Source organism: Triticum urartu, chromosome 4 (genome assembly GCF_003073215.2).
Source record: "Triticum urartu cultivar G1812 chromosome 4, Tu2.1, whole genome shotgun sequence".
Classification (NCBI taxonomy): domain Eukaryota; kingdom Viridiplantae; phylum Streptophyta; class Magnoliopsida; order Poales; family Poaceae; genus Triticum; species Triticum urartu.
In genome coordinates, this window is record NC_053025.1 from 455,142,497 (window position 1) to 455,165,134 (window position 22,638).

The 22,638-nt window shown below is 46.3% G+C and overlaps 2 protein-coding genes across 3 annotated transcripts; one reads left to right on the plus strand and one right to left on the minus strand.

Annotated features, from left to right (window-relative positions):
- The first annotated feature begins 9,004 nt into the window (after window positions 1-9,004).
- Window positions 9,005-11,475, plus strand: LOC125552025 (probable RNA-binding protein ARP1). Of its 2 annotated transcripts, none has more exons than XM_048715473.1 (6): window positions 9,005-9,359; window positions 9,439-9,646; window positions 9,755-9,911; window positions 10,474-10,513; window positions 10,615-10,894; window positions 11,133-11,475. In XM_048715473.1, exons 1-6 carry the CDS (start codon window positions 9,162-9,164, stop codon window positions 11,156-11,158), a joined length of 909 nt encoding a protein of 302 aa, XP_048571430.1. In that variant the 5' UTR covers window positions 9,005-9,161; the 3' UTR covers window positions 11,159-11,475. The 2 variants fall into 2 exon arrangements, with proteins under 2 accessions (XP_048571430.1, XP_048571431.1); XM_048715474.1 differs by having other exon boundaries at window positions 9,008-9,359; window positions 10,618-10,894.
- Window positions 11,476-12,707: 1,232 nt separating this feature from the next.
- Window positions 12,708-16,714, minus strand: LOC125552024 (probable sugar phosphate/phosphate translocator At3g11320). Its single transcript, XM_048715472.1, has 4 exons — window positions 16,047-16,714; window positions 14,849-14,952; window positions 14,389-14,617; window positions 12,708-13,268 (listed from the first exon to the last, which is right to left on the minus strand). The coding sequence occupies exons 1-4, from the start codon at window positions 16,530-16,532 to the stop codon at window positions 13,119-13,121; spliced, it is 969 nt and encodes a 322-aa protein (XP_048571429.1). The 5' UTR covers window positions 16,533-16,714; the 3' UTR covers window positions 12,708-13,118.
- Between the last annotated feature and the right edge of the window lie 5,924 nt (window positions 16,715-22,638).

A 22,638-nucleotide genomic window follows, 5' to 3' on the forward strand; every position in this document is an offset into this window, starting at 1 on the left:
GATATGTATGTTGTCTCTCCTCTAGTGGTGTCATGTGAACGTCGAGTACATGACACTTCACCATTATTTCGGCCTAGGGGAAGGTATTGGGAAGTAATAAGTAGATGATGGGTTCCTAGAGTGACAGAAGTTTAAACCCTAGTTTATGCGTTGCTTCGTAAGGGGATGATTTGGATCCATATGTTTCATGCTATAGTTATGTTTACCTTAATACTTCTTTTGTAGTTACGGATGCTTGCAAGAGGGGTTAATCATAAGTGGGATTCTTGTCTAAGGAAGGGCAGTACCCAAGCACCGGTCCACCCACATATCAAATTATCAAAGTACCGAACACGAATCATATGAGCGTGATGAAAACTAGCTTGACGATAATTCCCATGTGTCCTCGGGAGCGCTTTCCTTTATATAAGAGTTTATCCAGGCTTGTCCTTTGCTACAAAAAGGATTGGGCCATCTTGTTGCACCTTATTTACTTTTATTACTTGTTACCCGTTACAAATTACCTTATCACAAAACTATCTATTACCTATAATTTCAATGCTTGAAGAGAATACCTTACTGAAAACTGCTTATCATTTCCTTCTGCTCCTCGTTGGGTTCGACACTCTTACTTATCGAAAGGACTACGATAGATCCCCTATACTTGTGGGTCATCACCCATCACGGTTCAGCAAGCCTACGATGGAATTACTCACGCACGGCGGTGAGCATCATGAAATTGGTGATGGAAGATGGTTGATGATGACGATGGCAACGGATTCCCCTCTTCGGAGCCCAAAACGGACTCCAGATCTACCCTCCTGAGGAAGAACAGGGATTGGCGGCGACTCCGTATCATAAAACGTGATGAATCCTTCTCTCTCATTTTTTTTCTCCCCAAAAGAGACTATATGGAGTTGGAGTTGAGGTCGGTGGAGGTCCAGGGGGCCCACAAGGTCGTAGGGCACGCCCCAGGGGGTGGGCGCGACCCCCTCCCTTGTGGCTAGGGTTTGGGCCCCCTGCTGCTGATTATTTCTCCAATATTTTTATTAATTCCAAAACTTGGCTCCGTGAAGTTTTATGTCATTCCGAGAACTTTTTATTCTGCACAAAAATAACACCATGGAAATTCTGCTGAAAACAGCGTCAGCCTGGGTTAGTTCCATTCAAATCATGCAAGTTAGAGTCCAAAACAAGGGCAAAAGAGTTTGGAAAAGTAGATACGATGGAGACGTATCAATTGACAACCCCTTTTTGGCATTGTGTGCAAGTGTTTGTTAGTTTGTGCAGGTACTTCTATTGGGCACTTGCTTGTGCCTCCTACTGGATTGATACCTTAGTTCTTAACTGAGGAAAATACTTATCTCTACTTTGCTGCATCACCCTTTCCTCTTCAAGGGAAAAAATCAATGCAAGCTCTAGAAGTAGCAGCCTCCGCAAGTTCCTGTTCTCGAGAGGTCCCATCTAGAGGACTTTTTCGGCACTCTGGCGGAGGGGGATTCGACTACGGAGGGGCTCCACATCAACCTTTCTGCCCTTCCGATGATGCGTGAGTAGTTTACCAGAGATCTATGGGTCCATAGTTAGTATCTAGATGGCCTTTTCTCTCTATTTTATCTTCAATACAATGTTCTTCTCGATGTTCTTGGAATTCTATCCAATGTAATCACTTTTTGTGATGTGTTTGTTGGGATCCGATGAATTTTGAGTTTATGATCAGATTATCCATGAACGTTATTTGAGTTTTCTCTGAACTCTTTTATGCATGATTGTTATAGCTTCGTATTTCTCTCTGATCTACTGATTTGGTTTAGCCAACTAGATTGATTTATCTTGCAGTGGGAGAGGTGCTTTGTAATTGGTTCGATCTTGCAGTGCTCAATCCAAGTGATAATAGGGGACATGACATGTATTGTATCATTGCTATTAAGGATAAAAAGATGGGGTTTATTCAATCATGAGTTTACTTTGTCTCATGTCATCTTGCTTAAGGCGTTACTCCGTTCTTTATGAACTTAATACTCTAGATGCATGCTGGATAGCAGTCGATGTGTGGAGTAATAGTAGTAGATGAAAAATCATTTCGGTCTACTTGTCTCGGACATGATGCCTATATACATGATCATTGTCTTGGATATTGTCATGATTATTTGCTTTTATATCGATTGCCCAACAGTAATTTGTCTACCCACCGTATGCTATTTTCAAGAGAGAAGCCTCTAGTGAAAACTATGGCCCCCCGGGTCTACCTTTGTCACATATTAAAAATCCTAAAAATACCTTGCTGCAATTTTACTTCATTTATTTTATTTTGTATTTTTGTTCGATCTATCTATCTATCACCATACAATTTAATCTTGAAATTAACCGGCAAGGGATTGACAAGCCCTTGTTCGCGTTCGGTGTGAGGATTTGTTATTTTGTGTGCGGGTGCTGCTAACGAGGTGTTGCGTTATTATCCTACTGGATTGATAACCTTGGCTTCATAACTAAGGGAAATACTTATCTCTACTGTATTGCATCATCCCCTCACCTTCGGGGAAATCCCAACGCAGCTCACAAGTAGGAAGTGTCTTGCTTTTTCTCGTTTTGTTTTTGCTTCTTCGTGCTACTTTGTGATACTTTTGGTTGATGCTTGTATGAGACTACGATGCTTCTGTCCTTGATCATGCCATACTTAATGCTATGCTTGATTATCGATCTATCTAGATGATTCCCGTTATGATCATTCACTTGTATGCTTGCTGATGAGTTTTTTTTCTCTTGTACTTCATTAATATCAGTTTGTGCACTCTACCAAGATGTATGTGACATGGAAGAGTTACCCATGATCCTAATTGATTGTGCATTTTCATTCAAACGCAAATTCTAAATAATGCACAAATTTAGGGGGGAGTTCTTACTTATCACATCCTTCTCAAAGCGACGACGATGTTCATTGACTATATCCATTGTCAAAGTTTTGATCTATATGATTTCATCAATTACCAAAAAGGGGGATAATGAAAGTGCAACTAATCCCCAGGTGGTTTTGGTAATTAATAACAACATATATGTCATTGAACTAATGCCTACTCAAAGATAGATTTCAGGAAAGTTCAATGTTAGCATGGCAAGGCCATGTGGATGTGGACCCCTCAAAATGCTATGGAAACATATTGGCAAAAGCTCCAAGACTCTTCATTTTAGGTTAAGTGATCCAAGATCACATTGAGTCCATAGGAAAGCCAATACTATTAAAAGGGGTTGAGGTTTTGATCATGACTTAGTTGCTCAAAGTGCTTGAAGATATTGCTCCAAAATCCTTAGCCACTTTCCCACGTTCCAATTTTTCCAAACTCTACATATCAAACTCGGTCCCACCGATACATCTACACCCGGACCCACCAAGTTGAACCTACACAGCGCCACAGCCAAACCCTAGAAACATGGTAGAACCGAGATGAGATTCGGTGCCACCAAAGTGTAGTGACCAAATTTCTGTAACCCTTCGATTCCATTTCGGAATTACTGAGTTGGTTTGATCGGACTTACTAAAACAAGGTCTTGCTTAGGTCATCATGAATCGGTCAGTCCGAGTGGATCCGTTCGGTGTCACTGAAATTCCTAATATTCGAATCTTTTACACAGTTTGGTCTCACCAAGATTTTGTTTCGGTGTCACCGAGATGTGCCAAAAGGTTGTAATGGTTGGATCTTTGGTGAAGGCTATATATACCCCTCCACCCCTACTTACACTCTGAGAGAGACATCAGAATGAAACTACACTTTCACCATTCATTTTCTGAGAGAGAACCACCTACTCATGTGTTGAGATCAAGACATTCCAATCCAACCATTTGAACCTTTCTTTCTAGCCTCCCAAGTTGATTTCCACTTCAATCCTTCTCCTACCCAAGCCAAATCTGTGAGAGAGTGATTGAGTGTTGAGGAGACTATCTTTTGAAGCACAAGAGCAAGGAGTTCATCATCAACAACAACATATATTACCTTTTGGAGAGTGGTGTCTCCTAGATTGGTTAGGTGTCACTTGGGAGCCTCCAAGATCATGTGGAGTTGAACCAATTAGTTTGTAAGGGCAAGGAGATCACCTACTTCGTGCGGATATAATCCAAGTGAGGCTAGTCCTTCATGGATGTAAGCCATGGTGGAATAGACAAGGTTGCTTGTTCGTCGACCCTTCATGGGTGGAGCCCTCCGGGGACTCGCGCAGCCGTTACCCTCCGTGGGTTGAAGTCTCCATCAATGTGGATGTACGATAGCACCACCTATCAGAACCACACCAAAAATCACCGTGTCTTCATTGCGTTTGATTTCTCCGATCCCTCCTTTACATTCATATGTGAAGTCTTTACCTTCTGCTGCACAACTCTTAGACTTTGCATGTGTAGGGTGTTTCTTGCCTTGGTAGAATTGATAAAACTTGCACACAGCTAAAATAGGGAAAATGATAAGTTTTTATTTTGTCAAGTAGTATAATCATCCCTCCTCTAGACATACTTTTGATCCTACATCTCTCTTGGAGCATCTGACACTCGCCAACGAGGCGCACGCACGGGCCCGGTTGGCATGACCGGACCAACCAGTCAGGGGCCAAAGGCAGCTGACAGACTGGGGTCCGACTCAGTCGTCATGCGCGGGGCCAAAGGCCACGACGGGCAGGTTCGGCTTGGCCATTGCGGGTGAGGAAACACACAACATGGGCATTGCGGGCGCACTACCCGCCAACTAGCCCAACCAATCTAACCGCCCGGGGCCAAAGGCTACCAATAGGTGGGTCTGGCTAACCTGACGCGAGCGTGTTGGCGCGCGGGGCAACGCGCGACAGTGCCCTCACGGGTGCTCCCAACGCTGCCCCATGACTTTCGCTCCGCGCGAGCCCCGTGGTCCTCCTGTCAGGGACCGCCCAACTGAAGGAAATATGCCCTAGAGGCAATAATAAAGTTATTATTTATTTCCTTATATCATGATAAATGTTTATTATTCATGCTAGAATTGTATTAACCGGAAACATAATACATGTGTGAATACATAGACAAACAGAGTGTTACTAGTATGCCTCTACTTGACTAGCTCGTTAATCAAAGATGGTTATGTTTCCTAACCATGAACAAAGAGTTGTTATTTGATTAACAAGGTCACATCATTAGTTGAATGATCTGATTGACATGACCCATTCCATTAGCTTAGCACCTGATCGTTTAGTATGTTGCTATTGCTTTCTTCATGACTTATACATGTTCCTATGACTATGAGATTATGCAACTCCCGTTTGCCGCAGGAACACTTTGGGTGCTACCAAACGTCACAACATAACTGGGTGATTATAAAGGAGCATTACAGGTGTCTCCAAAGGTACATGTTGGGTTGGCGTATTTTGAGATTAGGATTTGTCACTCCGATTGTCGAAGAGGTATCCCGGGGCCCTCTCGGTAATGCACATCACATAAGCCTTGCAAGCATTGCAACTAATGAGTTAGTTGCGAGATGATGTATTACAGAACGAGTAAAGAGACTTGCCGGTAACAAGATTGAACTAGGTATTGAGATACCGATGATCGAATCTCGGGCAAGTAACATACCGATGACAAAGGGAACAACGTATGTTGTTATGCGGTCTGACCGATAAAGATCTTCGTAGAATATGTAGGAGCCAATATGAGCATCCAGGTTCCGCTATTGGTTATTGACCGCAGACGTGTCTCGGTCATGTCTACATTACATTGTTCTCGAACCCGTAGGGTCCGCACGCTTAAGGTTTCGATGACAGTTATATTATGAGTTTATGAGTTTTGATGTACCGAAGGAGTTCGGAGTCCCGGATGAGATCGGGGACATGACGAGGAGTCTCGAAATGGTCGAGACGTAAAAATCGATATATTGGACGACTATATTCGGACTTCGGAAAGGTTCCAAGTGATTCGGATATTTTTTGGAGTACCGGAGAGTTATGGGAATTCGCCGGGAGAAGTATTGGGCCTTATTGGGCCATACGGGAAAAAGAGAGGGGCTGCCTAGGGCAGGCCGCGTGCCCCCCAAGGCCTAGTCCGAATTGGACTAGGGGGAGGGGCTGCGCCCCCTCCTTCCTTCCCTTGTCCCTTCCTCTTCCTTGTCTCCTACTCCTAATACTTGGAAGGACTCCTAGTTGGACTAGGAAAGGGGGAATCCTACTCCCGGTGGGATAGGACTCCCTAGGGCGCGCCATAGAGAGGCCGGCCCTCCCCTCCTCCACTCCTTTATATACGGGGGCAGGGGGCACCCCATAGACACACAAGTTGATCTTCGTGATCGTTCCTTAGCCGTGTGCGGTGCCCCCCTCCACGATATTACACCTCGGTCATATTGTAGCGGTGCTTAGGCGAAGCCCTGCGACGGGTTGAACATCAAGATCGTCACCACGCCGTCGTGCTGACGAACTCCTCCCCGAAACTTTGCTGGATCGGAGCCCGGGGAGCGTCATCGAGCTGAACGTGTGCCAAGAACTCGGAGGTGCCGGAGTAACGGTGCTTGGATCGGTCGGATCGGGAAGACGTACGACTACTTCCTCTACGTTGCGTCAACGCTTCCGCTTCGGTATACGAGGGTACGTAGACAACACTCTCCCCTCTCGTTGCTATGCATCACCATGATCTTGCGTGTGCGTAGGAAATTTTTTGAAATTACTACGTTCCCCAACACACACCAACCAGGTCACCCGGGTGCGTATCGTCCGGATAGATCGGACGGCACGAAAAGCCCCCGAGAGGCCCTCGCGATGAGCCACCGTGAAATGGACGGTCAAAGGCTCTCTTCGCCCTTAGCGAGCCCCACGAGACGAGTACTCTGGCATCCTTTCTAAGAGTAATGTGTTCTAAAGCTTGTGTAAGCAAGAGGCCATCCTACAAAGCAATCTTTGGAAGAACACACCTATATGAGCCCGACTGTTGGTCACAGTCTATTTGATAGGGTAATCTCTAGGAAGCTGATAAGTAGGTCAGGAGTGTGACTAATATGCTCCACCCGCGGGATTAGCCTTCGGCAGCCTAGTACCGGTAAGAAAATTGGTGAAAGTTTTAAACGTCAAACTGATAATTAAGGCATGGTCCATTGTTCAGTTGTGAAGAAGTACAACCCTTTGCTTTAGGTGGATGTTAAATCTTAATCGGTCTCCACTGAAAAATACCAGTATATCAAAACAATGTTTTGGAACATAGGACAACATAATGTCTTCGGGATCTGGTGGGGAATTGTTGAATTATATATGAGCCTTGGGTCATATAAACCATAATTCCTCCCTAAGGTCCGTGTGGGATGTCATGACATGGTGGGAAGTTTAGTACCATAATGCTAGTGGAGGAGAGTTGAAACATGTTTATAACGGATTCCCTTCTATATGTTATTGGAGCTTGAGAAGGGGAGTGGTACATGCACGCTCCTCCTCCACTATTCGTCATGCCTTGCCTCGCCCACGCACACATCGTGTTTCATGAACGAGCCGATCCGAGCTCAGATCTATGTCATACTTGCACTTTATTTTGTCAGTCGGGAATAATTAATTAATTTGAAATTAATTACGAGTCGTTAATGGATGTGCCACTTGTCAGAGGTTGGACCATGTGCTACAACCCCCAATCCACCGGACTATATGTTGGAGGTGTTTGCAACCCTAGTTGATACATTCCGTTCCTCCTTTCACACAACCTTGGTCGTCACTCCACTGTTCCAGTCACTGTTGTTGCTTCGAGTGATCCATCCAGTTGACCGCGTACACGGCCAGAGAAGGCCTCCGAAACCCCCGTTGTTTGCGATCCTACACTAGGAAAAGGGCGATAAAGTTTTGGGGGAGCGTCTTCGCACGTCTGCCCTCTTCGTCTTCGTCCTTGACTTCGACTACTTTCCCGAGACTCATTCGTAAAAAAAAAGACTACTTTCCCGAGACCGACTCCATGGATGACGTTGCCGCTGCTAAGAAGAAAGTTGCGGAGGAAGCTGCAACCACCACGGTTTTATCCTAGCCTAAATTAGCGAAAGGTATGATCTGTTCACCCCCTATTTAACTGTTCATATGCTAGTCGTACTTACTGTCTACATAAATGTCTCGTTTCTATGTTCGATACATGCTTATGGATTAAATAAATCGAAAAGTGGTAATACATCCAGCAAACTCACTGTCCAGTACTGCTACTTTGTCCGCTATATATATACGCCTGGTGTACGGCGACAGTCTCATCTCATAGTTTCGTGTCAGCTAACATACGCACTAACATGTTGAAATCACGTGCTACAGAATGTCTTTCAGGTGTATGTGCATCGCCTTTTGCTGAATTGTATACTTGCATGAAACTGTATTCGATCTACTACTAGTCAAATACCAAGAAAGTTACCTGAAACTGAAAAGCCACCTTTAGGAACCACCAGTAGTAAAAATGCTACTGTACCGATCCTGAATGTTAATTAATCTCCTCTGGGCACAAGATTACAGCAAGACAGTGCAAGGGGATCGTTCCATGTAGAGCGAGCTACGTAGCTAGTTGGCCAAGAAAAGGCGCGAGCACGTTGTGTGGAAAAGGCAAACTGCGAGGCCAGCTGTTTCCACCTTCTCCTCCCAGTCTGGCCGGCCCGGGCGTCCATCCGTTTTACTACTGCGAGCTGGTGTACATACAGTACGGATCTGCTGTCAATGAATCCTCAGAGAATACCAAAAACGAGACTGCGCATTTTTCACCTAAATCGGTTCATTCCCACATAATGGAAAATATCTTGCGTCCCATCGGGCCTTACCTGTCAGTGTCTACAACCTTCATCGCCCTCAATGAAAACACCGGATCTACACAGCCAGCCAGGCCATTTTTGTTCGTCACACTGGACAGGACACCGGCAGAAGAGGCGACGTGAGTGGCATCTCTCTCTCTCTCCATGGCGCAGCGCAGAGGCCGAGGGGAAGAGGCGCCAGGCTAGAGGAACACTGGACCAGTCCGACAGACGAGTAGTAGTAGCGCTCCTGTTTCCGTTATCCACCCAACCACCGCCCCCCCTCGAAATTATAAACGCCCGTCTATATAAAACCCCCGGTGGCCTCCTCACCAGTCGCCACCCCGTCGTGCATCGCCATTCAGCTCCATCCGCGCGCCCTGCTCTCGTTGCGCCGTCGAGGTCGGCACGTAGGCTAGTTAGTTGGGTGGCAGAGCGCGCGCGCGGCCGGCCATGACGATGCTGGGGCAGGCCCAGGCGCAGCCGGTGGCGGCGTTCGGCGACACCACGCTGACCAAGGTGTTCGTGGGCGGGCTGGCGTGGGAGACGCACAAGGACACCCTCCGCGAGCACTTCGAGCGCTTCGGCGACATCCTCGAGGCCGTCATCATCTCCGACAAGCTCACCGGCCGCTCCAAGGGCTACGGCTTCGTCGGTCCCCTCTGCTTCTTCCCTCCATTGCCATGCATGGCCGTGGTATGCTAGCTTCTGACGCGTCTGCATGCAACAGGTGACGTTCAAGGAGGCGGACGCGGCCAAGAAGGCGTGCGAGGACGGCACCCCGGTCATCAACGGCCGCCGCGCCAACTGCAACCTGGCCTCCCTCGGCGCCAAGCCGCGGCCCCAGCCGCCGCACCTCCTCCGCCCCTCGCCGCCGACCACCCCGGCGCCGCACCACATGCCCGCGCTCCCGTCCCCTCACCACCAGCCCGCGCCAGGTACGCACGCAAATCCAAATCCGCGCGCGCTAAGCCAGTTGTTAGTTACTGCCGCCAACGTGCGTACTGACGGGCGATCACATGGCTCTGGAATTTATCAACTGGCAGCCATCGCGGTGGGGTCCAGGGGCGTGTCGCCGGTGCCGTGGTACTACCACCCTTCCACGACGCCGCCGCCGCCGCCGCAGGCCGCGCACTACGGCCACGGCGCTCACCAGCAGTACCACGGCGTCCTCCCGTTCTACCCCGCCGCCGCCAACTACGGGTACGTACGCACGTCGCGCCCTAGCCGCACCTCCTCCTGCATCACGTATACTCTTCTTCCTCCTCGCGACGGCAATGCTTTTGGACTGCCTGCGCCTCGCGAGAGCTCTCTGCTACGTAGCGGTACGAGGATTCGTGTCCGGCGGCGGCGGCGGCTGAGCGTGACCGGCGCGTGTCGCGCTGGCATGCAGGCGGCCGGCGAGGCGACGTGGTCCCCGGCCGTCAGGGGGGCGCGGGGACCTGGTGGCGCGAGCACATGCGCGGCAGTGGGTCGCAGCACGCGACGCGACAAGGGAGGCACGGGCACAGGCTGGACCTGGACCGGACCGCGCCCCTCGGCCAGCCAGCTGCCTCGTCGTGCCCTCACGTGCCCACGTGCCGGCCTGCACGGCAGCAGGGAAAAAAGATTACAAAAAGGAAAAGAAAATTATTAACCTCGCCTTAATTACCCGATCTGCCCGCCTTTCTTTGTCCTGTTTTTACAGCACCAATATTAAACTGACTGCATCTCAAAAAAATTATTAAACTGACCACTGATTTGTCTGCTTTGTGTGTCCATTCAGCTACTCCCCAAACTACGTCACTGACCTGAGCTACAACGCGGTAAGTTACCTACCAAAATGTTACTCCTATGCTGCTGCAGTGTCACTCATGGTAGATCGAGAATTAACGAGCGTCCATTTGCTGCTTCTGTGACGTGACAGCAGAAGCTGGGCCAAGCGGCGGCAGCGGCGCCAGGCGCGGGCGGGTCCTACATGCAGCCGCAGGGGCACTTCTCGTACCCGGCGGCGGCGGCGGCGCAGGGAGGCATGCTCGCGCCCAACGGCATGATGCCCGTGTACCCCTACTACCACTATCATCACTACCACCACGGCTCGCAGGGGCTGGGCGTCCCGGCCGCGCGCTTCTTCCCGCCGGTCTCCGCCGCCGTGCCCACCGTGCCCGCCATCATCTCCAAGCCCACCGTCATGGTGCCTCCCAAAGGTAACCAACTTGCTCTACAACTGTTACTCCTAGCTAGATTGATACTGTAGTAGGATTAATTTAGGAAGAGTGAGATGAACGAAAACCAGTAGCGGTACTGCTAAAACATCATGTCGCAGCAGCTAGCAACCACCAACGTGCAACACAACAGCTTTGTATCGTATGGGCGCCATCTTAATATTTGCCGCGAAAGCTGGCGAGATCTGATCTTTTCTGCACTGTGCGTACGTGTGCGCAGTGGAGCAGGTGGCTGGGTGCAGCTGAAGGCACGGTGACGGTGCGAGGAATTAGAAGGAGGCCAGAGGTGCTCGCCCGATCGAGATCTGTCTGATTATAACAAGCTGCTGCACAAGAAGAAGAAGAAGAAGAAGCGCTCGTCCACGTTCAATTCGTTCAATTCCCTCTAACTCCGTGCGCCCATGGGGTGGGCGCACGGCCTAGCAAAGTCTGTAACAAAGATTCATTCCGCCTCTCTCGTTTACCAACGTATTTTCAGTGGTAAACCCTTTTACCAAGTTGTCTGTAGTCCCATCGCTGCAAGGGGCAGTGAACCTGAATAAAATCCTCGTAATCCTCGGTCATTCTCTTGAGCTCGCAGTGGTGTGTCTGAGCTCGCTGAGTTGGTGAACTTTAGCATCACACTGTTAAACTGCCTGTATGCTGCTGTTCAAGCTGTGTCTCCACTTTGAAAACAGAACTTTGAGAGAGATCCTCTGAGGGAGAAAAAACCTGCTGGTGACCAAAAAAACAATCACAGATTGTCGGTAATGCAAGACCATGTTAATGTGAGCGTCATTACTGGCCCTCACGCGTAAAAAAACACAGGATACCAGATTTGTATCACAAAGAAATCGGCTCCCAAACCGGCTCTCACGATTTATCTCATGGGAAATTTGGAGCGAGAGAAATGCGCACGTGTACCGTAACACTATGGTGTCGGTAGGGGTTCTTGTTGCTACAATCAAAGATGTATCCAAGCTATGGTGTGCTGGGGCAAGATATATGAGTAATGTAGTGTCGCGAGAGTAATGTGTTGTAATTCGGCTATTTGCCAAAAAACCTCTGACCCTTCTTCTTAATCAATGAAAGTGGCAAATCTTTTGCCCAATTTCAGAAAGAAAAAAACTACACGAGCGACATTTGCTGGCCAAACTCCACACGATGGAGGTTTCAATGGTGCTATCGCTTCAAAAATAGTCCAGACCGTGTCGTGTGTGTAGCAGCGTTCAATCAGATCAACTCTACCGTTGTCAAATAAGAATACTTAAGCACATATTAGTGTATCTAGCCGTATAGTTGGGGGGAATTTGGCATATTTTCAACATGCATGAACATTCTATTCCCCTGTATTTAGGCATGCAATGGGATTTTAGAATTGGCTATGCAATGTGTGATAAAAAAACTTGATATCGACCTGAGCTCTGCTTCCCTGCAGTTGTGCAATTTGTCATGCACCACGATATTCTCACACAACCCTCCATGGAAGTGTGTTGCGGAGAAAGTTTTAGCTTCAAATTTGTCTACAGATAAATCAAGAGATGAATACCTGAGTCATATACATGGCGAAGTTCATACACATGACAGAATTCACCAGAATAAAACATCCGAGAGATGACACATTGTTCACCAGGCAACACAGCATCAGGCTTAAAGATTTGCCCTTACAAAGCTTCAACAGGCAAGAACATTAATTATCCGACGCTAGATTTGCACCAAAAATCATTTGATGAGCTCCCTCAGAGAAAAATACTCTATAATAGAAAAAAAACAATCACCAACAGTTAACTGTGACTAATTTCAAAAAAGAACAGTGTCAGCAAATTCAGTGTCATAATATATTAGGAGGTTCTTTGGCAAAGTTTGGTACATGCAATCTTCAAAAGAAGAGAACTGGAGTCATGAACTTACAATAACTGATGAATAACGGAAAACAATTTCCGAAAACTAAGCATATCAACCAATGCTGGCAGTGTGAGCCACAGCTCACAATTCTCTAAACACAAAAAATTGTATTCTATTGATCATTTCCATTAGCAAAACAAAGTGCCTCTGCGATCCAAGGGAAAACTACAGGTATTATTGGACTTCTCTGTCCTTGTTATCCGGCCTACATACAGCACAGAATCTGTTGCAATCGCCCCGGATGTAGTTCCCCGTCATATATTAGCTCTGGGCACCGACCGGACTGAGAAAGGACGGCCATATGTACGGTTTTCTGGGGAACTTAGGGTTTGCTACGCTTTTTGGATTCACTGTAAAGAATGACGCCTATAACTGTGAGGGTGTAACCAAGCATTCCGGTTACAGACACAGGATTCTTGAATATCAGAATTGAGACGACAACTGCCACAGCACCTTTTGCATTTCCAAGGACCTGGAAAGAAACATTAATATGTTAAATCGTCGAGCCGCTCATTTGCTGAAACAAGGACTTATCTGCTGGTTTTACGAACTAAGACAGCCTCGTGAGCAAAACTCAAACACATAGTTCACCTAATGCTATGCATTATGGTCAAATAGAATAGTTCTGAGATATTTACTCAACAGATGCAGACAAATATGTATATTTACTAAACATTTTCATAATCATAGAGCCAATACGAATTCCACAGCTACAATAATAGCAGTTCACTAGAATGGTAAGGTAAATCCCAAAACATTCTGGACCATGGATATTTCTAGAGTTTTGGTACATGGGTCAGTAGCCCAACCATAACACCCCCATAGTTTGAAGACAGATCTATAAAATGCTTCAGATGTACTCACACAGGCATGCTGCATTTAGTTATGGGCTGACTTGGCACACATGCCAATCCTTTTAACACAGGCAGATTCATACTGTATTGTTATTACCATTAAAAACAATCGTGTCAACAAGCCCACATAACAAAATGATTCAAACAAAACCTGAAGCTGTGTGCTCCACAGGAATTATGAACAAAAAATGAATTATGATAAGCATTTCTAGTAAAACGAGATAGTGGCAGTTAGCATATTTGCAAGCTCAGCAACTGACTGCGGTTAACACAACTGAAAAATAAGTAGCCATCTACATCCATATTTGGAACAAATTTTTTGATCCTATTCTCTATGTTACCTCAAAATGTACTCCCTCCGTCTCAAAATAAGTGTCTCAACTTTATACTAACTTTAACACAAAGTTATATTAACGTTGAGACACTTATTTTGGGACGAAGGGAGCCATGTACAAGAGCAGGGACCCATGTATCAACTTTATAGAATAGTTACATTAATTAAAAGCCATACTCTGCTGTGGATGTGAATTATATACAGGGCCATGAACTGATGATTAGAGATCATTTTACTACATTTCAAAATCAAATCTACAATGTGGTAGGTTAATGGAAGAGATTTTGGCATGAAAGGCCACATATAAAATAACTTCTTGTGCAACATGCTAAGCTATGCTCCAGTAACTTAAGTAACTTATGCACAAGAATGAATTTAATTAACAGTGAGAAAACATGACGTACCTGTAGAGTCAATGCGCTAGTATGTTTGGTCACCAAGAAATTGGTCAAATTGACAAAATATGACAAGCAAGAGTTGAACAACAGCAACCAAACAATGGTGAAATCCTTCTTGGCCAGTTCTATTGTAACGCCAACAACATTATCCTCCATAAAGAGGGTAGCAGGAAGCAAGAGAATGACAGCAATCGGAGCCATGTACAAGAGCAGGTTCATAGAATTAAGCTTCTCCCTGCAAGATGGCAGAATAATCAAGAGTCAAGATATACCTTTTTTCAGAAGGAAGAGTCAAGATATACCTAAATACACAAAGCCTAGAAGTAGACATACAACACCCAGAATATACCTAGAAATACAAATCCTAGAAGCTTCCTATTTTTTGTCTATATATTTTGCTCATGAATAGTATAGAGCATCCATTCATAATGTGTCACCCACACAAATGCAGAGAAAAACTGATTACCCCTCAGAAGACAGAAGAATTCCTTGCAACACGGTCTTCAACGCCCTTGCGGCAGTGGCTCCAATGCACATGATGAATCCAAACAGATGAAAGCTAGGCTCGCCCTGTAAATTTGGTTTGCGCCTTAATAGTTAGTTGATGAAAAACATGCAAATCTAGCTCTCCCATAGACTGCAAGAATAGCAACAGTTCACTAACTACAGAAGATGCATGCAAGTCATAATCTACTAAATGTAGTGCTGCTACCATCATCCCACAATTTGCTGACCCAGTATGTTACACTGGGAATTACGACAGCTACATAACCCAGCACCCATCGCAAGGGGATCAACTTAATTTCATAAGTAATTTCTTGTGATTCAAAACCAAAGGTCTAAGGGACAAATATAAAATCTTCCTTTTCAAGAGTATTCAAGCTATATACATCAGCATCCACAAGTAATTTCTTGAGATTTAAAACAAAAGGGTTTTTCCATCTCCAATCTTATAATATACATACTGAAAAAAACCAATAAAATTGAGATATAAATAAATGTGGGTTTTTCCTGTAAAGGTCAACTTGGAAACTAAAATTTTCACTGTGGATTTTTATGGCATAACAATTTTATTTTCAGTTTTGCTAGAACTCATCCAGATGAGATGTAATTTGGTCTCATTCACCTTTCATAGCCATTGGATGTGATGCTATAAGATGCGTGTGTGCTGACGTGGGTTGTTTTTGTTCTTGATTTCCAGGTGAATGAGACCAAATTATATCCCATTTAGATGAGTTCTAGGTACTCCCTTTTATTTTCTCAGGAACCCGAACTAATCCCCCCAATGACGATATGATCATGCAAACAATCAGTCAACCGGATTACTCTCCAGACAACGAAATGGCTGTTAAAGGATTAGGATGCCTGGACATGAGGCAAACTATTGCCCACCCCAACTCAACATCCCTAAAGTTCTCCCTAGGGGAGAAAGTTGTCGACGTATCAGACAGCACGCTCAATCAACTCGAGAGAGTTGCCTACCATTTTAGTCCAAGTAATTAGAGACTATTGTGGCAGATCCTCCTCTCCCCATCAGCTAGATCTCAGTCTCGCTGCTCCGGAATCCCGAGCTAGCGAAACCCGAATTCCCCTCAGATCCAACCCCGACACCAACAGATCTACCGAAAACGAGGGACGGGGAGGGAGCAGATAATATAACTTACGCCGCTGGCGATGACGACGCCGGTGACGACGGGGACGAGAGTGAGGTACGTGATCCACGACTCCCGCTTGACGGTCATGATGTAGGCGAACACGGCGGTGAAGAAAGGGGTGGTGGCACCGACAGCCTGATTGAAGGAGACGGGCAGGTAGCGGAGCGAGACGTTGCCGGAGACGACGGAGCCGCAGAAGACGAGGCTGAGCGCGGAGATCTTGGCGAGCTGGACGCGCGAGCGCACGAGCTGCATGGGCACGATCCGGAGCCAGGCGATGGCGGCGTAGGAGAAGAGCGCGCAGGCGGACATGTGGCACATGGTGAGGAAGATGGGGTACTTGAAGCCGTAGTTGCTGAGGAGGTACTTGTTGAGCAGGAGCACGCCGATGTTGGAGGAGTACCAGGCGGTGACGAGCCCCACCGTGAAGAAGCGCCCGTTGGCCGCAGCCCCCGCGCCGCCCGGCGCCGGCGACGCGCCGCCCTTGGCCGTCATCGCGGCTGGTCGCGCGCGGGCGCGCGCGGATCTGAGGAGGGGGGAGGCGCCGGTGGTGAGAATGACGGGGTGGGGTTGGGTCGCGGTTGAATTGGTGGTGGGTTTGGGCTCGGAGCGGAGGCGTGTGAGCTTGTGTTTATGGGAATTGGGAGGAGACGGCTCCCTCTGTCGGTGGATGCAGCGAGAACGGACGGGGGCGGGCGACTGGTTTTCTCTTTTCCCGAGCTAAATTTGCTTCGTTTAGTATTTATAATATAATTACTCATATTCATATTTATTCGTGTACAGTAGTCTTGTGCAATGTTAATTACTATGCATATTGCTGATATGTTGCAGTATTAAATGAGGAAAAGAATGATACTAATTTCATGTCATCATAACTTACCATAGCATTAGAGTGCTATTAAGGTCATTTAAAATACCAATTCATGTTTAATCATTTCTTAATTTTCCGATACATGGCAAGTCAGATAAAAAATGTCTACACATGCTTTTTAGCTACTAACCGCAACAAATGGCATTGAGGCTATGCCCAAAATTACTGACATCCGGGCGATGAGATATAAATGAGCTGTGATCCGTCACCGAGTTGAGTTTAAGGCACGTCACCTCCCCGCGACAAAAGGCATAAGGGGTCACCATTGTCGCAACTTGCGGGTTTGGGAACACGCCATTTGCAAACAAATGGCATTGACGCTATGCCCAAAATTGCTGACATTGGATCAATGAGATGTGAATGAGCTGTGATCTGTTGCCGAGTTGAGTTTAAGGCACGTCAACTCTCCGCGACAAATTGGATTGGAAGATAAGGCATAAGGGGTCATAATTGTCGCAACCTGCGGGTTTGGGAACGTGTCATTTGCAAACCATACCGATATGGGTTGCTCTAGCACGTTCAAGAAAGTATAGGATCGTAATTTAGTATTGTATCATGTAATTTAAAATACCAATCCACATTTAACTCTTCCCTAAATTCACGATACATGTTAAAATAATTTTTTTGAAAGTTCTTCTGAGCTAAAAAGTACAACAAATGACATTACACTATGCGAAAATAGATGATAATGGGTCGATGAGATGTAAATGAGTTGTGATCGCGACAAAATATATTGGAAGACAAATTATAAGGAATCATAATTGTGGTTACCTACGGGTTTGAAAAAATGCCATTCGAAAACCCATACAGAGGTAGGAGATGATGTAATTAAGTGCGATAACATATCACGGCCAATGCTACAAGTTGTGTACATGTGTGCGGGATGACCAAATGTTTGTGATACAGGTTGCACTACCAAAAAATAGCATCAGACCATATGGTGATGACATATAATACTTAGCAAAGAGTTGTATCTATAAGATTTTTCTAAAAAATAATTGTGGCTAAAAACCATAGATATAGAATATGGATAGGAATGTGCATGTGTGAAATTTGGTAAAGTAATAAAATCATTTGTGGTCCATACTTATCGTAACTTAAAAAAATTACTTTACGTAATAATTGTAACATGTGTTCATTTTACTTGATTTATTTTTCATAATTTTCTCTAAACTCATAAATCTTATTCTAGTAGTGTCTTGTTATTCATGATGTTTTTATCAAATCTTTATGATGTTTATATTGTTTGTAATAGCAATGACACAATGTGCTTGTCACCTAGTTTGTTCTTTTAGGGTGTTCACCGCAAAGGAAAAATCCATGATGTGGAGGAGAGAGGAGAAAGAACATATAAAACAAGTTCTTCTGAGACTTTACTGCAAGAAATATAAGTAACTTTTTAGGAGACTAGAACAATGCATGTGCGTTGCTATGGGGTATAAATACTATGTAAATAAATGTGATTCTGTAAATAAATGCTTACCAAATTATGTAACTAATTTACCTTATAATTTGACGAGAAGTTTCGTAAGTAAATTAAGGTGGTTGATTATCATAAGTGAAGATGCGGTCAAATATGGCACGGTGAATATTCGCAAAAAAATGGCGTGGTGAAAGAAAACGGCTGGATGGAAAAAATCGATAAAGGGACATGGTGGCATGAGGGAAACCGGTTGACGAACAATTCTCCTTGATAGAAAAAAGAACACCACTTATTTTTTAAGTAGTAGAGATTGTTTTTCTTTTCGATATAGAAATAGAAGTCCAAGAGTCTGCCTAGTTGTCTTCCTAGGTTGGTTTGTTCAATGCTAATTCCTCATGTAAAGTTGGCTGGTCATAATGGAGAGTAACTTAGACTAGTGTCATGCATATGACACTAGCCCAAGTTACTACCTTTATAATGCAAAGTAACATAATAGTAGTATATTAGATGGCTTTATTTATTAGCCTGTAGACTCATCTTGTCTTGAAAAACGCTATGTTACAGTAACATATTATGTTACCACTTTTTATTAATTACTTGCCACATAAGTAAAAATTTCTCGAAGTGTGCTATGTTACTAGCTAAGTTACTCCCACTATAACTAGCCTTAGACTAGTCATAATGGAGAATAACTTAGACTAGTAACATCACATTTTACTAGGCTATGTTACTACCTCCATAGTGCGTAGTAACATATGCGTGTTGTCATGTTATGGCTCATTTATTAGCCTATAGACTCATATTGTCTTAGTATGTGTGATATTACAGTAACTAGCTAAGTTACCACCATCACCTTTCTCGTCATTAAATATGTGCCACATAAGCAAAATTATCTTGAAAAATATGATGTTACTCCCACTGTGGCCAACCTTAGAGAAATACATCGCAGGAATGTTGAATAGTCAGCTCTCGGTGATATGCTTTAGGGCCTGTTCGGTTGACAGGGAAAATGAAGAGGTTTGACAGGGATTACATCCTCTACAAGCCAAAACCTCCTTTAATCCACTCCAATCCCCCTATGAGGAGGTGTAACCGAACAAAGCCTTAGCGAACTAAGCCTCTGATGATATGCATCGAGAGAGTCAACCACTAACGACTCTACCTTGCAACATCTTTTTTCCTTTGAAATAAACTACCTTGCAACATCCTAATTACAGAGCTATAGCAACTACTCTAACAACATTGGTCGTACTGTAAGCCATAGCGACACAGCCTATCCGGTACCAATACAAGATCTGCGAAGCGTGTTCGGTGAGAGGTTGGGTTGAAACGAACCCGCAGCTGGCAACGACGACCTTAAATTTGGCGGCAGCGCATGAACACCGACTCTACAAGACTACAACCCAGCCCAGCTCCATTACCAGCAATTATTTAGTTGCTAGTAAAACTTTCGTAACCTAGAGAAGTGGCTACTGCCGACTGCACGCGCGGTGCGACGGGTCGTGGAAACGGCCGCCGTCGACGTCTTCAGCGGCGGCAGCGGAGTGATTGCCTGCCTAATTCCTGGACCCGGTCGCTCACGGTCCCGGAACGGATACGGTCCAAGTATATAGGGGTACTCAAGTATGAACGGAACTCCTACACGAACCGGCGGCGAGGTGGCCGTGCTAGCTGGGCGCAGACGAGTTGGTTTTCCACGCTCCATTTGGAGGAAGTCAGCGAGATCGTTCCTGCACCTAACCACGCTAGTTAATGCTTGATCACACTGGTAAGTAACAACGACGCGTAATGACGGGGACGCGTGCCAAAGTTTGTGCCTAAGTCCTTTCCAGTGTACGGTATAGACGCTGACCACTCACTCTTGTGAAGACACCCGTCGCATATCACTGGTAGTAGTTTCTATCGGCAAAGTTGGCACGATGGACCGCTGCAAGATATGTAGTACTCCCTGTGTAAACTAATATAAAGGCGTTTAAACTAGTATTCTAGACGAGTACGATCGAGTCGCTTTAACGGGAGGAAAAGGCACGGGCAAACGAGAGGAAGGCATATTCTGATTGCGCCCCATTCCCGAGGAATGGAATCGATTCAATTTTGCTGCATCTTGTGGTGAGGAATCGATTCATCGCCTCGTCGCTCTGCTGATTACTCCCTCTTCACAACAAAAGCAGCAGAGCGAGGTGCGAAAATACTTGAACTGTACGATATGTGTGACCCAGTACCACGAAAAGCATTGCAGAAATCGTACGCTAATGAGCTGTCACGAGGCATACCAGTTTCACGCGATCCCAAATTTGGCCATGTGTATCAGTGCGTGGAACCGAGCCGTTGCAAGTTTTTGCCGACCTCAACTCTCTTTCTCATCACGATTCCTTCTAGTCAATAGGACTGACTATCTCTATAGCGAGTAAGGTATATATATATATATATATATATATATATATATATATATATATATGATGTCATGCAACATTTCATTTATTAGTTTGTAGACGTATCTGATATATGTGATGTTACTCATAACGTGAGTAAAGGCATCTCCAACGGCAACCATTAAAAAATCTTCCGCATCCGTCCACGAACAGGGACCAGTCCACAGACATAGATGCGAGAGATCGACAATCAACGCTAGCCGCATACATTTTAAATTATTTTTCAACAAACGGATGAAATTCATGCAAACATGGCCGGATTTCATACAAACATGCAGGATTTCATACAACCACAACCGATTTAACTACATTTCGAACATTAAAAAAAAGACCCGCCCTAACCTATCCTACGGCGGCGCCGCCCGCCGTCCAAGCCTGTGTCGTCCTTCCGCCGTCTCTATGAGCACCGGCGATAAACCGATGAAGTGAAGATGCGGTCTCCGGTGAGGAAGAGTAGAACACGGGAGACGGACTGGCCCACAAGAGACACCAGGCCCCGCCGCCTCCCATGGCCTAATCATCCTTGGAGGAGTCCGCGCCTTGTCCGTCGCTGGTGGACGTGAGGTCCACGAGGGAAATGATGGCACCTTGGTTGTCGTTGTTCCACCGGGCCGGCTGATGGTTCGTCATCGGCGCGTAGGAGGCGCAGCTCACTATATTCTCCTCCGCAATCGCCTGCAGCCGTGCCTCCGTGGTTGCCGCTTCCTGGCGAGTGGCGGCTTGAGCGCGCACGACATCGTAGATTGCACGCCACGGCCTCCTCACCCGCACGCTCGCCATAAATCTGGCCCTCCGCCAGCCGGTGCCGCTCTAGGAGGAACAAATTGTACCGTTGTTCCTCATGCGCCTGCTGGAACACCGACAAAGGCGCTGGCGCGGGCTGCACCTCCGCCATGGCGACATTGAACCGTGCTTGCGCCTGCTCCATGGTGAAGCCGGCCTGCACAGGAGACGTGAGAGCCGGGGCGGAGTCGTCGGAGCCCGTCTTCATCGTGGTGTCGTCCTCGTCGTCGGAGATCTCGAGCGAGCTGGCTGGTAAGCCGACCTCGATCCCCCTAGCACGACGGCTATGCCAGGCAACGACAAGGGCAACCACCGCATGCTTCATCTCCGGTGACAGACAGTCCCACATCGCTTTCCTGCTGGCGGTCATGGCGGTTGCAGTGCAAGGGAGGAGGATGTGGAGGGGTTGGTGTTGTGGTGAGTTAGCCAGGTGTGGCCGCCTTTATATAGTAGATTCCGGCGAGGTAGGTGTCCGGATGCGTCAATGCATGACGCCGAGTGGGTTCTTGGGCGGCGAGCCTACTTAATGGTGACAGACGAACAGACGACAACATTGAATGGGCACGGTAGATAACCATCCCGACACGTCACGGGCGGCGCCCTCGATCGACGCGTCGCTTCAACAACGGAGACAGTGATAAGTTGCGTCTGCCCTGAGTCGTCTTCAATGTTTGAATGCGAGCAGCTAGCGTCGGGCGAGAGCGCGCGGGGAGGGAGGCGTTCTTGGTGGGCCAAGGCTGTCACAGAATGGGTTTGAGATCGGTCTGGACTCCCGCAAACATCCCCCACGTTTGTCTCTAATTTACGAGAGAAATCGCGTCCGGACCGATACGTGTCAGCGTTGGATGGCTTCCGCGGTCCGGACAGCGCGATGCAGAAGGTTGCGGGAGGTTTACGGATTCGCCTTGAAGATGGCTTAACTAGCTATGTTACTCAAATCATCCCTCTCCTCACTAAATCCTTACGTTATTGCTGAAGTTACTCCCACTATGGGCGTTCATCCTGAAAAGATGAATGCCTGTCACCGCTCCTGATAAGTATACTAGTAATAACTACGAATGATACATCATTCACGCAGAAATTGCTTTGTAA